The 16588-nt window shown below is 42.3% G+C and overlaps 1 protein-coding gene across 1 annotated transcript in view; it reads right to left on the bottom strand.

The window, feature by feature from the left end:
• The window catches only part of ghrhrb (growth hormone releasing hormone receptor b), a 60843-nt gene that overhangs the window by 36253 nt on the left and 8002 nt on the right, over window positions 1-16588 (bottom strand). The window contains exon 2 of the mRNA XM_041791740.1: window positions 8704-8812. Within this exon, the coding sequence (XP_041647674.1) occupies window positions 8704-8812 (109 nt within the window). The remainder of the gene's footprint in view (window positions 1-8703; window positions 8813-16588) is intronic.

Below are 16588 nucleotides of genomic sequence, written 5' to 3'. Positions count from 1 at the left end.
CGAATAAATCAGCACTGACTACGACTTGTTGCTATGGCGACACAGACGCCAGCGAGGTACCGACATGTATTGAGTGTATTAAATCAAATATAAATCCGTTTATCATTACTTCCTGAATTTGGGTCACAAGTTGCTCCGCTTTGCTTTCACACCTCAAACGAATCACACCAGGGTTCGTTTGGAAGCAGACTGAGAGCCCCTGTTTTCAAGCGGACCAGAATCCGCACCAGAGTTCATGTGAGCTTTCACACCACTCCAAACGAAGCGGACTATCTGGGAAAACGGACCTGAGTTTGTTTAAAGCAGACCAAACATCTCTTGTGTGAATGCGTCCTAATTCACAGTTTAACCTCTGTTGATACACCTTACATACTTTATCTATGGAATTAGGATTTTGTCGAGATGCCATTTTTTAAGACCTTTCATGTTGCACACCACCCTCGACAGTTGCATAACACAGACTTTGGATGGACTACACACCAGACAATTTTAGTCCCAATGCCAGGCCTTATTTGTGTTTTTTTTCTCTCAACAGGGAGACAATTTCTCTAGAAGTTATAACAAGAGAAATGAAGCAGCTGAACACCTCTGTCAATTTTCAGTCTGGGATTGAAGAGACTCGTACCTGCTCTTTCAAATGCTAATCATCCCGTCTTTGCTTTTGGATGATCACGGGGGAAAAAAGGGCAAACGGTGCAATTAATTCTGAGCCACACCAGCTGTGTGAGACAGTCGTCTGAGCACGACAGTCTGCACCTTTCATCAACCTTTCAGACGGAGCGAGGAGAGAGCAGACCCTGTCGTACGACTCCAAACTCTCCCAAAACAAAGAGAATTCATCTATGGGGTTTAGTCGACATGCCCTCAGACCCGAGGTGGAAAATGAGGCTCTGGCCTCCTGACGTCTGAGCCGTTCCAGTGGCTGAGTTTGTTCTTCTGAGGAGCGAGGATAATAAATGAATCTGCTCTACCTTCTACCTGAGCAGACACAGGCCAGGCCAGGCTGACCAATCAGCCGCTTTCATTCTGACCTCTCCTCACCTGATTAGGCTGCTAGATTGTTTTTGCTGCTCTGCCAAATGAAGGAGGGTTATTAGATAGCAGGAGGCCAATGTGCTCCATAAACTATTGACTAGGCAGGCATCACTCAGTTGTCCAGGGAGACATCCAGCAGACAGCTGTGTTTTAATGTAGGCAAGGTCTGAAGGAGCTTTTTTAATTTACCTGGTGTCAGTGGAAATGAAGGTCAGACCTGAAAAATCTCTGAGGTTTGAATAAAGGTTGATTGATACATTGACCTCAAACACTCTAGTCTGTTTTACTACACAACCATAGATTCCAGTGCTCTAGTACTCAAGTCAAGGACTCTTGAATCGACTTGGACTGGAGCACTTGGACTGGAGCACTCACTGATTCAGGGGATGGAAAGGAAAACATGCATATTAACTTCTACAGCCTGCTTTGCTGGTCTCATTCAGTTTTGAGTGGCTGGTTCATGTGTCCACTTGTATCTGACTTAATGCGCCATCATGTTTTAGCTTCAGTTCTTGCCAGGATGCTTGTAGAGGTGCTGCATTTTGTGCATTTTCCTGTTTGAGCATTTACAGAGAATGCGAATGTGTACAGCTGTGCAACAAGACAGTCTGAAAAAAACACTGAGTAAAGATTGGGACTAATCAAACGCCACCCTCTACTGATGAAGAAAACGAAACCTGAATTGAAGCAATAAAAACTGTATTTCCTTTAGCATCCCATGAGGCTGACTGTAAAATTACCAGAAGTCCCTTCCCGTGTAAAAACGTTCAGTTTTATAGTAGCTACTCAGTGATTTCATTATCCTAAATCCATGTTTACTATTGTGTAGCATTCCCTCTTCTTTCACAGTCTGTAAACCAGAGCACGTGAGCGGAGTGGAGCGATGAGATTTCCCGCTCCTTGCTCACAGAGCTGTTCCTTGCGCCCGCTTGTCCGCTCAGAGGGGATTCACGCCGTTCCGCTCATTATCGCTCCACCGCTCACTCAAGTTTCTACCCGCTCCACTCCAATCACTCACCGCTCACTCAACGAAAACATGGAAGCGCATTACCATTACCATCTTCTCGGTTTAAGACACTGGGAAATACTGATGTTTTTAAAAAATGACTATGGTGTTAATATTAGTATATCAACACTGCGCAGGCATCTAAGTCTCTCAGATTATTCCGGCAGAAAGCCCAGTCTGACGTGCCGGATGTCGCTGTCTCTCTGCAGGAGCAGTGAAACCAACACGGGATGCTTCACGGATACAAATTCTTGCAGATGCATTCTGGGTGGGACATGCTTCAGACGCATGCTGTGAGCGGTACTGGATTGAAATTGGAGTGGGATGGAGTGCAAGATAAGGTGCCGGTCCACCTTTTTTAAAAAAAACTGCTCCACGCTCTGGCCAAAATCCTTCCGCTTGCGCTCCCCGCTCGCTCCCACTCCGCTCCGCTCACATGCTCTGCTGTAAACATCTGGGAACGGAGGACAACAGGAGCTGGGGTTTTGGGAGAGAAATGTTGTCCCATTCTTGTCTGATGTATGAATCTAGCTGCTCAGAGTTCTGGGTCTACTTTGCCAGACTTTTTTGTGATGCTCAAAGTGTTTTCTGTCAGTGAAAGGTCTGGACTGCAGGAAGGCCAGTTCAGTACTCAGACTTCTACTGTGAAGTAGAGCTGAAACAATTCCTCGTATTATTCGGGAATTCCTTGAGGCAAATTATCTGCCTCGAGGCTTCACTTGAATCAGTCCTGTATCCATATACGCCTATGGACATCGCGTGTTGGATGGCGTGCTGTGTTTCACATGGACAGCTATTTGTGTGGCACAATGAACTTGTTTCGCTGTAACTGTAGGATAACATGCATGATTTGAGGCAGGAAGAGAAGTTGATGCAGTGATGTTTAAAGGCACATGTCCTGTGTTACGCAGCCACTTGTCGTGGCTTCAGGGTAAATTTGGCACTATGCCTGCACCAGTGAACCTACGCAGATCTGCGAGTTTACGCGCTGCCTGCATGACTCATTGGTGTGAGACCGCTCAGTTTGTGTCTGCAGACTTCAGGGAATTTCATTAACTCCTCTGATTGACCCAACAGTTTTACAGAAAACCGTCAGGCGTCGCGATTCAAGTCCTGTTTTGGTGCTTTCCCTCTCTCTCTCTCTCTCTCTCTCACCCTAAACCCCAAATATGACATGATCTAATGTAATTATTTATGTTTAACTTCCTTTTCTTGCAACTGAAAACAATGTAAGCTGTCATCAGAACTTAACTGCACATTGTAAAATATATTTTCTTTAAAGAATCTGTTAAATCAATATTTAATATAGAAATAGTTCATTTAAGGAACCAAACTTCTTTTCTCATTTGTCTAGTACTACTTCTCCTATAAAAGCAAAACTGATTGGTTAAAAAAAGCAATATTTCTTATTAGAGTACTTGATTAATCAGAAGAATTGATAGAGTACTCGATTACAAAATGAATCGATTACTGCAGCCCTACTGTAATGCCATGCTGGTGTGATGGATTGGTACGTGGTTTAGCACAGTCTTACAGAAACATGCAAGGCCTTCCCTGAAAGAAACATCGTCTGGATGGAAGCTTATGTTGCTCTAAAACCTCTCTCGACTTTCCAGATGTGTAAGCTACCTATGCCATAGGCACTAATGCAACCCCATACCATCAGTGATGCAGGCTTTAGAACTGAGTTTCAAATCTTTATTTATCTGGCCACAGAACAGTTTTCCATTTTTGCCTCAGTCCATTTTAAATGAGCTTTGGCCCAGAGAAGATGGTGGCATTTCAAGATAGTTTTCACATATTGCATCTTCTTTGGATGATACAGCTTTTACTTGCATTTGTGGATGCATGGCCAACTGTGTTGGCAGGCAATGATTTCTGGAATGAGCCCATGCAGAGATTTCCAGTACATAATGGTAGTGTTGTAGTACTGAAGAACGGCCTTGGTCTTGAGACCACATTTTCAATGTCTAGGTCTTATCTAGGACTTGAGAGCATTTTACTCAGTCATATCTCGATCTCAGACTGGCAGTTTGGGATTTTCCATCAAGACCGGTTGAGACCTGACCTCTAACCTGATACGGCAGATGAAAGTGTGTCACACATCCATCTGGTAAACCTCCCATAGCCAGTGTTTGGGAAAGGGCAGAGCCTTTGAAGAAAACCTCGGAGGGTGATTGGATGAATGTTCTGTCTGTCACATCTTCACAGGCCAATCAGAGCAACAAAACGTGATGCGACCTCTGAACACTTACTTTAGGCCACATTCACCTTACAAATCTGGATAAACATCTCATTTTCAGATATTCAAAATACTTTTGTACTTGTCAGGGGCTTTTAAATACATACAAGAGTTTATTTTTTAAAAGAAGTTAGTTGAACAAATTTGTTAAGATTTGAGATTTTTGCATGTCGTGCTTTGAAAGAGTTGCAGACATCTTGTTTTTAATCTGTCAAATTTATTAAAAAGAAAACTAAAATTAAAGAGAGAATGCTCTTTAACTGTTCAACATTGGCATGTTTTTTTAAAATTGATTTTTATGGTCTTGGTCTTGACTCAGTCTTGACCCCCAGAAGTCTTGGTCTTGTCTTGGTATCGGTGCACTCTGGTCCCAGGCAAGTCTTGGTCTTGGATAGTGTGGTCTTGAGTACAACACTACAGAATGGTTGTAATGCAGTGCCGCCTAAGGGCCCGAAGATCAAGAGCATCAAAACTGGCCTACATCTTTGTCCTTTGCACACAGAGATTCCTGATTCTTGGGATCTTCTGATGATATTATGGACTGTAGATTGTGGGATATTTAAAATCTTTACAATTTTATGTTAAGGGACATTTTCTAAAATAGTTGCACATTTTTGGATGCAGTTTTACACAGATTGCTGAACCTCTGCTCATCTTTACCTTTGAGAGACTCTGCTTCTCTAAAATGCTCCTTTTGTACCCAGTAATGTCACTGACCTGTTATTAATCAACCTTATTAGTTCCAAAATGCTCCTCCATGTTTTTCATTAGCGCCACTTACTTTTCCAGCCTTCTGTTCCTTTTTTAAAAAGGGTTGGCTGAAACCAGATTCAAAATGAGCTCAGATTCAACATCTGATGTTTTTTATGTTTTATTGTTACCCAAATATGAGATTTGGCAATCATTATATTCTGTTGTTGTTACATTTACACAGCGTCCCATAGACAAATAAGTCTAGGAATGGTGTCAAATAAAACTGCAATATGCATTACAGTATCTTTTAAAATAATAGATTCATCATTAGGTGTCCCTCCATAAAAAGAATAATATTAAGGGAATGTTAAAAGAAAATATTTTGCATTCTCTGCAGATAGATTCCTCATGTTTACACTGCTGAAATGTCAGTGTATGGCTGTGTACACAGCACGAAAGCTGTTGCATTATTATGCAAAGGCACACGAGTGGCTGTAAGTGGGCTTCACTCCAGTGGAGCAGAACGGGGTGATACAGATTTGTCATTGGGCTTTATAAATCTGAAACACAGACCCCAGGATCAACATGAATAATGGAAAACGGACAGGACCTAAAACAGCCTCACTGGACACCACTTTAAGTACAGCCATCCTGCTGAAATAATCAGGTAGAGTGAGAATAACTACTCTAAAATTAAAAGATGTGTCTCTCTACTGGATGAAATGGTTCTGGTGTGATACCCTGAGGAGGTGGACTGCTGTGAGTCTGGTGGGGGGGGTTGTTATCCTCTAATGAGAAACCTCTGTGCAGTAATGAATTCCCCAGACAAAAGAATCATAGGAGCTCAGCAGCCATTCTCCTTCAGTTCCTGGCATGGACTGTCAAAGCCTCAACACCTTTCAGTCGTCTTAACAACCTCTGAAGCAGGTGAGGAGGAGGGGGAGGTTAAAGTGACCCTTCAGCTTTAATGATGCTGCTGATGATAAAGGTGTACAATCACTGACAACCAAGTAAAGGCTCTGATGGCATCTTCTGGTTTGAGTCGCCTTGTTTTATAATGCAATGAGCACACTGCTACAGTCTATAATTTTCTGTTCTTTAGAGTTCAAACCTCAGAACATGTCATATTCAGTCCTGAAGGTGTGTAATTTACACTGTGACACCACTCAAGCCCACTCAGGATGCCTTCAAATGAAAGAGTGACTACAAGGAGAGAAAGAAGGTTTTTTATTTCTGAAGAGTTGTGTTTGTTTTACTCAGAGATCCTTTCCTAGAAAGTAAAAGTAAGGATGGAGCAATGCGCTGGCTGAGATGTTAAAATATTTAAGCATGTGGTTTTTGTGTGAAAGCAGCAGAGGGATAAGAGACAGTGGGGTAGGAAATCTGAGGAGCATAGCTTCTGATTTATGTTTTAACTCAGATGTGCTCTTCCTCTCCTCTAAGATGAAATAAATATGCTTAAGCTACCCCTCAGCAAGGATGAGTGGTAATACAGCAATAGCTTACACAGGATCATTTAAAAAGCCATGGTTCTGCTTTAATTAATTAATGATGAAACTTGCTGTTTAGAATAAATGCTTTAAGATTATACATCCATCACTTACAGAAATGGTCAGCCTATATTAGTGGGGTAAAGACAAAGATTCTGAGATCCTTGTCCCCATTTGGCAGGGGTTTCCAAACTTTTTCCACTGAGGGCCACATACAGAAATACACTATATTACCAAAAGTATTTGCTCACCTGCCTTGACTTGCACATGAACTTAAGTGACATCCCATTCTTAATCGAAAGGATTTAATATGATGTCGGTCCACCCTTTGCAGCTATAACAGCTTCAACTCTTCTGGGAAGGCTTTCCTCAAGGTTTAGGAGTGTGTTTATGGGAATTTTTTGACCATTCTTCCAGAGGCGCATTTGTGAGGTCACACACTGATGTTGGACGAGGAGGCTTGGCTCTCAGTCTCTGCTCTAATTCATCCCAGAGGTGTTCTGTCGGGGTTGAGGTCAGGACTCTGTGCGGGCCAGTTAAGTTCACACACCAAACTCTCTCATCCATGTCTTTATGGACCTTGCTTTGTGCACTGGTGCACAGTCATGTTGGAACAGGAAGGGGCCGTCCCCAAACTGTTCCCACAAAGTTGGGAGCATGGAATTGTCCAAAATCTCTTGGTATGCTGAAGCATTCAGAGTTCCTTTCACTGGAACTAAGGGGCCAAGCCCAGCTCCTGAAAAATAAGCCCATAATCCCCCCTCCACCAGACTTTACACTTTGCACAAGTACCGCTCTCCTGGCAACCGCCAAACTCAGACTCGTCCATCAAATTGCCAGATGGTGAAGCGCGATCCGTCGCTCCAGAGAATGCATCTCCCTTGCTCTAGAGTCCAGTGGCGGCATGCTTTACACCACTGTATCCTGCACTTTGCATTGTACTTTGTGATGTATGGCTTGGATGCAGCTGCTCAGCCATGGAAACCCATTCCATGAGGCTTTCTACACACTGTTCTTGAGCTAATCTGAAGGCCACATGAACTCTGCAGAAAGTTGGTGACCTCTACGTAGTATACGTCATTTTTCAATGCCTACCACGTGGTGGCTGGGTTGCTGTCATTCCCAATTGCTTCCACTTTGTTATTATACTACTGACAGTTGACTGTGGAATATTTAGGAGTGAGGAAATGTCCCAACTGGACTTGTTGCACAGGTGGCATCCTATCACAGTACCACGCTGGAATTCACTGAGCTCCTGAGAGCGACCCATTCTTTCACAAATGTTTGTAGAAACAGTCTGCATGCCTAGGTGCTTGATTTTATACACCTGTGGCCATGGAATTGATTGGAGTACCTGATTTCAATTATTTGGATGGATAAGTAAATACTTTTGGCAATATAGTATATATAAGGATGTTGGGGCCACTTTAATATCCATATGAAAGTTTGTCAAAGCAATATAATGTCGGTTAAGAATAGCTTAGTGATTTAGTATGCCTAAGTGCTTAATTGGCAGTTCACTGACATCAAAATGAGACTGATAAAGTCAGATGCAGAATGAAGGAGGAGCTGGGGTGGAGGAGGGTTGCGAGTGCAGCTTGCAGACAGAGCAACACAGTGTGGCCGGACAGAGCAGTTTAAATAAGGCAGTATGAGAGCGATTGGCCAATAGCATGCGTAGAGAAAATCAGCAGGCTGTCAGCCAATGAGGGCTTGTGTGGTGATTATGGCAGTGCTGGACTCCGTGGCCTTCCTGAGCTAACACTAAACTCCTAATTTTATGGCCCACAAGGCAAACAGACAGTTATTTCCAAGTTTCTGGGGAGGCCAATCAGGTTTCAAAGCTTATCTACCGCTGGCTCCGCCTCTGGAATATTATTGGTACTGTTATTTGCTGCTGTAACCCATCAGGGAGTTAGAAAATAAGATATTTGTATAATTTTGGTTGCCAGTGTGTTTACTAAGTAGAGTTTAGTCACACAAAAACACATCTTTTCCCAGTTCTTGTCAAAATGTTTGTTTACAGAATCAGCGTGGTAGCACCGCCTTGTGCTGAAACTATGAAGTACAATATAGTCAAATGTGGGTCATTTTTCATTTTATATCTCAGATTTGCTGCGGGCCAATGAAAATTGGACTGTTGGCCGCATTTGGCCCCCGGGCCTTATTTGGACACCCCTGCCATATGGTCATTGAGTTTCCACTGTGTGGGTAAATGCATAAATCAAAACCCTCACCTGTCCTTGTCGAGTGGTTCTTCTCCTGGTCTCTGAGGATCTGGTGACACTCCTCCTGAGCCCTCATGTGCTGAACTACCAGAGCACAGTCTGGATGGATGGCCTCTGTCTGTGAAAGGGAAGAGAGTAAACTTTAATGTTCATTTAGCACAGATACTACTGCTTTTTTTAACCGTTTCTACTGTATAAACTTAAAGGGGGCAGAAGCAATGCACAGGTTCTGATTAACGCTCATTTACCAGCCTAAGCAAAGTGATCTGAATACATAATTCATGTTAGAGCAGTTAGTCTTCAATATCACACTACCCCAAAATCATACTTTTATTTACCAGCTGCATAAATATGAAAATAGAACACAAAGCAGCTGCTCTCTGATGCTGAATCAAAGCCGTGCTGATGCTCAGTTCAACATCAAAACTTTTCATGTGATTTTTTTTTTTACACAACCCACACATTCTCGCTTCTGATTCTTCAAATATCGCTGGCCCAGTGGCCCAAAGCCTCCTAATATGATGATCCAGGTATAATGATGCCAAACACATGGTGAAAAAAAAAAAAAATTTGGTGGATTTGGTACATGCAGTGTTGGGCAAGCTACTTAGGAAGTATTGAGAGCTGAGCTCCTTTAACTCCACCAAATAGATGTAGTTTCACACCAAAGCTTTGGTCAGGGGAAATGTAATGTTTGCAAGACACACACGGTCAGTCTGAATCAGACGTTATGAGCTTTACTCCTACCAAGATTGGCAGGTAAAGAAGTGCAATATATGTTAGGCTCCTGGAAGTGGATGGATTCTCAAACAAACAAAACTAGGTCCCAGTTCATCCTGCTCATCTGGTAAACCTGGAGCACCTGTGGTGATCTGTCCCAGCTGATGGCTGTTGGTAATCAGCTGGTCTGGGAGGTTTTATAGAGAGGAGGTTGGTGTTGCGTTCATTTGTGTGCCTTGAAGGGTCAGCATCTTCAGTTGAGTTGAGTGCCTGTTTTTAAGTGGAGGGCCAAAAATCTTTCTACTTCTTTACACTTTGGGTCAAACTGATTGAATTTGTAAATGCTAGATTTATGTTCAGGTATGATATTTAATGTCCCCAAATGACCAGTCCATCTTATGGTTTACACATTTTTTTTTCCTCTCCATCTCTCCAACGTTTATTTGGCTTTGATTAAATTTCTGTTTTATTCATTATTTCCCATGATCCCCCGGTGTTGGCCTTTCTCGTTGAGTGATGAACCTCTGTATGGTTTTCAGTGTTCAACAGATGAAATATGAGAGTTCAATGACCTCAGCCCTCTTCAGCCCCTGATTCTCATCATACAGTCTGAAAAGGATAAACAGGAGAACAGAAATCTGCAGCCTGTCCTGAAATAATCCAGTAGACTGTATAAATTCACATTTTTAAATAAAAGACTCCAGCAGCTCTTTTTGGCTTAAAGTACTCTTATTTCACCCCGTCAGTTTAGTAGCCATTAGGTGAGGAAAAAAAATCCCGATTAAGTGCTTTGGATGTGAGTAATTGATTTTCCTGGTGATTGAATCGGACAAGTGTGTGAGAACATCTGCCAGCTGGACAGATGGAGACACGGCAGGTGAGCGTGACCTTTGACCTTGTAGTTCCTGAGCTCACAATGTGTGGGATTTACAGGACACGAGGCGATTGGTTGCATCAGACAGAAACACCTTCTGGCTTGTTCAGGTACAGATCACCCTGCAGCTGTCAAGATGTTGTACTCAGTCCTGCAGCAGAATACAGAATTTAAAATTTTCATCTTTGGAGTCTTTAATCTGATATGAAACTGAAAATGAAGAATGAAGTCTGTCTTATTTAAACCTGTAGTAGACATATCAACATTCTCAGTATATTTGTACTTTTACATACCATGACTGTCAAAATAATATAGTCATCAATAATAAATATTATGGCAGTGAGTGGTAACAGCTGGTTAAAGGAACTCAACCACTGGGTGGCATCACCTTTACCGGTCTTTGCTCCATTTTTGTCCATAGGGAATCGTTTCTGGCCCTTTTAAGGATTACATCTAACACAGTTCCAAGCAAGCAGAGCTCAAACTAAAATATAACGCCAAGACACTGCCAACCACTGAGCGACCAAAGATCATTGAGCATCATGAGTTAGGAGAGGAAAAAACCATGGACAAGGATTCAATTTTCACCACGCTCCAACTGGAATTAGAGCATATTAAGATGAGATGTGCTCTGTTTCTTTGCTAGCTGCCACTCAAACTATTTGAGTGATGACTTAACAATTTTGAACAAAAGACGAAGGCAACGGATGATAGTTATGAGGCAAAGTCTGTGTGTATGGCGAAAGCCACGTGTAAGGGTGTAAGTTTGATGTTAAAGACCCTGTGAAGTGAAAATAAATCTGTATTTAGGTTTTTTGTATGATAGCTCACTGTGTTATAAACTCTCAGGTCAAATTTCAGTCAGATAAAACATCTCTAAGTTTATAAATTAAGCTTCAAAATCATTTAAAAAAAATGAAGCAGTAAAGTCTGCTCCAGGATGGTGTGGGCGTGTCTGTTGAATAAGCTGAAGCCACGCCCACTCTGGAGAAACAGAACCCTCTCAAATTAAAAAATGTTACAATCTGAATTAAGGAAAGCACTAATGCCATCAGCCTGCCTCTTGACCTCTTGTTGACCTCAGAAGAAGAGACAATGTCTGTTTTCTGTCTCAAATCTCTGTTATGATGCTTTCAATGATCCATAGACCACTGTGGCTGATAGATTTGGCAAATTTACCTCACAATAAAAAAAAAAAAAAAAACAGCATTTAAATGACTGTTAACTTTCAATAAAGGCAGTGACATCAGCTAACAACAGACTGGACTGAGATGAACTGCTCTGTGATTTTTATATTGTCGTGTTAGAGGGGCGGGGTCATTCACCACTGTGGGCTTATGACATCATGAGCCCACATATTGGCCCCGCCCACTTGAAACCTATCCAGGAAAGAGGTGAAAAACTTTCTAACGGTCTAAATCCAGAATTCAGTCACAAGTAGATCTCAGCGTTTTCACATGTTTACAGTAACCAGATTCCAACATTTCTAGTGTGTTTAGACACAAATGTTGGATTTTACTTTACAGGGTCTTTAACAATTAAGTAGCTAAAATTGTCAAGTAACAATTGCATTACACATTAGATACACTCTTAAAAATAAGTCACTCAAAAATTTACTAGGGGTGGAGTCGTTAGTATAAAGTACAGTTTACTGAAGTTGGGTTAGGTTTCATTAATTACTTGTATAAATTTACAAAGTGGATGATTTTTTTTATATATATAATGGAAAACCCCAAATCAATACCCAACCCTGCTCTGGAGTAAGACTCGTCTACTTGCTGTTGTTGTCCTGGAAGTTTTGTGCAGTCACCCTTTCTACACTGATGAGGCCCTGTGAGAATGTCGACTGTGATGAAAACGAAGTGCCTGCTACTAAAAACAAATACACTGGAGCCAAGTCGGTCTGGTACCACATATGGAAACACCGAAAAAAGAGGAAGCCAGGAAAAAAGAAAAATGCACATTTGTACTACATTTCATTCTTTGTCTTGTGAACCTCGTGGGGTAACAACTCTGGTTAGGATCTGCTGCCTTTTACAGATAGTCCATGTCCCCTGATACACAAGGAGCCCCTTACATAACCCGGGCTGATGTGGGACAAAGTAATAAAACCGTCAGACCAACATGAAAGATGATGGAGCTTCTCTTAACAAAAGTCCTCCTTATTTTCCAACAGTTCTAAATATATTAATCATATCTTCTATTTTAAGAGTCAGCTTATGTCCCTCTAAACACACAGAGTATACACAAGGACAGAGTGACAAGACTAAATATTTACACAGTTTAATTCAGCTGGGTGGCCCAGGAAATTTAAGTATCAGTTAAATCTAAACCTGCAGCCAACAGACTCCAAACAGCGCCATCCAGACACGAGTGCCCCGTACCACCTCCTCATGTGCAACATCAGTGAAGGGAGCTGCACAGCCTGGATGACATTTTAATGTTTACAGACGCAAAATAATGAAATCAAGTAGTGATTGTGTGAGGAAATGAAGAGCTGAAGTGCCATTTGAGCAGCACTTTAATAAACGTAACCTTCGATCCTTAATGGAAACCGTTTATGAGGCAGTAATGTTGTTTAAATTCAATCAGTGTTTACCGGGGTCATTAGTGAGGTCACAGACAGCCTCAGGGCTAGCTTTACCACACCGCCATCATTTACATTCAGAACCTGAGCGTGAGGTAATCAGGTAATCAGCAGCTCCCTGATGTCATTAGAGAAACAGAAAGCTTCTATTACCAACCTTTTTCTGTTTTCAATCATCTCACCTCAGGTCGAGTGATTTGCAAAATTTCTGGCGTTTCTATGCAGATGATACTCAGAACTTCATCAGAGGTCAGCTCTCCCTGACCTCAGGATGTGAAGATATCAAAACAAAAACTTTAAGTCTTCAACATTTTCAAATGGCACTACAGACATCTAAGAGCCTGCATGGGTATGCACTATATAGCCAAAAGTATTCGCTCACCTGCCTTGATCCACATATGAACTTAAGTGACATCCCATTCTTAATCCATAGGGTTTAATATGACGTCGGTCCACCCTTTGCAGCTATAACAGCTTCATCTCTTCTGGGAAGACTTTCCACAAGGATTAGGAGTGTGTTTATGGGAATTTTGACCATTCTTCCAGAAGCACATTTGTGAGGTCACACACTGATGTTTGGACAAGAAGGCCTGGCTCTCCGTCTCTGCTCTAATTCATCTCAAAGGTGTTCTATCAGGTTGAGGTCAGGACTCTGTGCAGGCCAGTTAAGTTCATCAACACCAAACTCTCTCATCCATGTCTTTATGGACCTTGCTTTGTGCACTGGTGCACAGTCATGTTGGAACAGGAAGGGGCCATCCCCAAACTGTTCCCACAAAGTTGGGAGCATGGAATTGTCCAAAATCTCTTGGTATGCTGAAGCATTCAGAGTTCCTTTCACTGGAACTAAGGGGCCAAGCCCAGCTCCTGAAAAACAACCGCACACCATAATCCCCCCTCCACCAAACTTTACACTTGGCACAATGCGGTCAGACAAGTACCGTCCTCCTGGCAACCGCCAAACCCAGAGTCGTCCATCAGATTGCCAGGATGGAGCGCGATTCGTGCCTCCAGAGAAAGCGTCTCCACTGCTCTAGAGTCCAGTGGTGGCGTGCTTTACACCACTGCATCCCATGCTTTGCATGGCACTTGGTGATGTATGGTTGGATGCAGCTGCTCGGCCATGGAAACCCATTCCATGAAGCTCTCTATGCACTGTTCTTGTGCTAATCTGAAGGCCACATGAAGTTTGGAGGTCCGTAGCCATTAACTCTGCAGAAAGTTGGTGACCTACGCACCATATGCCTCAGTATTTGCTGACCCCACTCCGTCATTTTACGTGGTCTACCACTTTGTGGCTGAGTTGCTGTTGCTCTCAATCCCTTCCACTTTGTTATAATACCACTGACAGTTGACTGTGGAATATTTAGGAGTGAGGAAATTTCACCACTGGACTTGTTGCACAGGTGGCATCTTATCACAGTACCAGTGAAACAGTCTGCATGCCTAGGCGCTTGACTTTATATACCTGTGGCCATGGAAGTGATTGGAACACCTGTTTTCAATTATTTGGAAGGATGATTGAAAACTTTTGGCAATATAGTGTAGCTTGTTGAAAACTTGATGGTATATACAAAGGCTACTAAGGCTTTTCTTTATAGGATCCTTCATCAGGGGTGTGGGATACCTCTCCTCCCTGCTTGTCCAGCCTGAGGCACATCGTGACTCGGCCTTAAATACAAGCTGTGAAACCTTAAAATCAATTCTAAATGCCACCGCTGACCATCACAGAAAGGTCAAAGTGGAGGGAATGTGGTCCCATTTTTCTGCATTCTCTCAGTCCTCCCTCAGATTTGTGTTTGAGCACATTGTTTATTGATCTCTAATTGATTAGTAGTGAGTGACATAATGTTGCTGGCAAGAAAGGCCGGAGGGATTTATGGTACTGGGAAGCTGAGGGATGCAATATCTAAGATGCTTTATGATTAATCAATTAGAGTCTAATCTGGACAAATAAATGTTCAAGAATGAATGGATAGATGCAAATGATGTTTGATGCCTAACCTTTTTTAATATTGAAACAGAAGTAACCACTGTGATGTAAATGTTTGGTTGTGAATTTCTGTGTGGTGGCGATTTGCTCTTGTTAATCAAAAAGTAAAAACAATATTCATACTCAAACTGACCCCTGTGGGGTGGGCAGGGTGGATCTGAAAATGCTGACGGCCAAGCGAGTATTTTTTTCTTTTTTAGAACTTAAACATCTGCAGAAAGGAGAGATTCTCTGAGTATTTTTTGACAATGATTCATACAGTCAGTGAATAAACGAGAAAAAAAATAAGGTACGCTCTAAAAGGTTAAGAGCCTGTGTCCACAGTCAGCATTTATTCTGGTGCTCATTTTCATCAAAAAGCCAGTATTTTCCGCGCTCAGTCCTGTGTGCCAAGATGACCTTGGAAACATTGTTTCTTCTTGCTAAGCTCTCAGCACTCTGACCCTCAAATTCCACATACTCTGCTTGCATCGCAGCAGTTTACGCTGATCAGTGGCAATTGTCCCCGTCCACTGGATGAGTTTCTGGAGTGATGCACAGACCTGTGCAGGTGGAGACAGGAGTTCATTAGAGCTTTCATGAACTGCTGCTCAAGTTGACACTCCAGGATTGTTTTGTGTCTACCATGGATGGGTACATGAGGACGTAAAAAGGTTTGTTTCCTAGACAGAATGTGCGATTTCAAATTCTGATGTTTTCTTCCTAAAAAGTTGCTTTTTCTTCATCTATAGGGTCGTGCTGCCTGTGTGAGCCTCTGACCAGCTGATGACCTTTGGCATATGCCACAGGATGGGGCATAATGTTATTTTTTTGAGATGTACAGCCAGGACTCCTTACTTGTGCTGTTATGCTGTATTTTGAACCTGACTGGATGCTCTGTACATCCTTCCTGCTGTTTGGATCGACCTTATCTACGTGGACTGATGTGTCTTAGCAGCAGCTGGCACTGATAATGGACCTGGAGCATATGTGGAGCAGAGTGGCACATCTGGGATGCAGCAGAGATGGACTGGAGCGGGTGCTGTGGGGCTGCACAGATTGACTAGAAAGCCCGCAAATTGCTTCACAGCGCCCTTCCTGTACGGATAACTCAAAGAGTCTGTGAATTCTGGGGGTCAGTTCAGAACAGTTAAACTTTTGATGAAGCACCACAGTCGACAGTATCTCTTCTCTCTAGCTGACCAATCAAAAGGCCATCATATATTAGCCAAATGTGAGCAGGCAGTCCTTATGTCTCACCCCTTATATGATTAACAATATAATGCTGTAACTCAGTAGTTTAACATGTAAGAATACTAAGAATGTGCTCACTTCTGCATCATTATGACTTTGAAATTCATTTTTTTCCATTTAACCGTATCAAAAGACATTATTTTAAGGATTTGGCAAGTCAATATATATTTACCTTCCTATAATTTGTTGATATAGTGGAGCTATAAAGACTAAGTGGGGCTTTTGCGGGGCCTGAACTCAACAGGGGATCCAGGGTTCCTTCCTGAGGAATTTTTCAGCCTATCAAACTCTATGTTGACACTATTTTTTGAACTCTCAGCACCTTAATTTTATTCTAATATTCTAAATCAGCATTACTCAACCCTGGACAACCACAGAGCCAAACTGTTATAAAATACCTCTGTGGTGAGAGCCACAATCTAAGTGGTGAAAAGTGGCATGAATGGGTTAGAGTGGCAATAAAAATAAGTTCAAGGGGGCAAAATAG

Source organism: Cheilinus undulatus, linkage group 7 (genome assembly GCF_018320785.1).
Source record: "Cheilinus undulatus linkage group 7, ASM1832078v1, whole genome shotgun sequence".
Lineage (NCBI taxonomy): Eukaryota > Metazoa > Chordata > Actinopteri > Labriformes > Labridae > Cheilinus > Cheilinus undulatus.
This window is presented reverse-complemented; position numbering and strand designations above follow the sequence as displayed.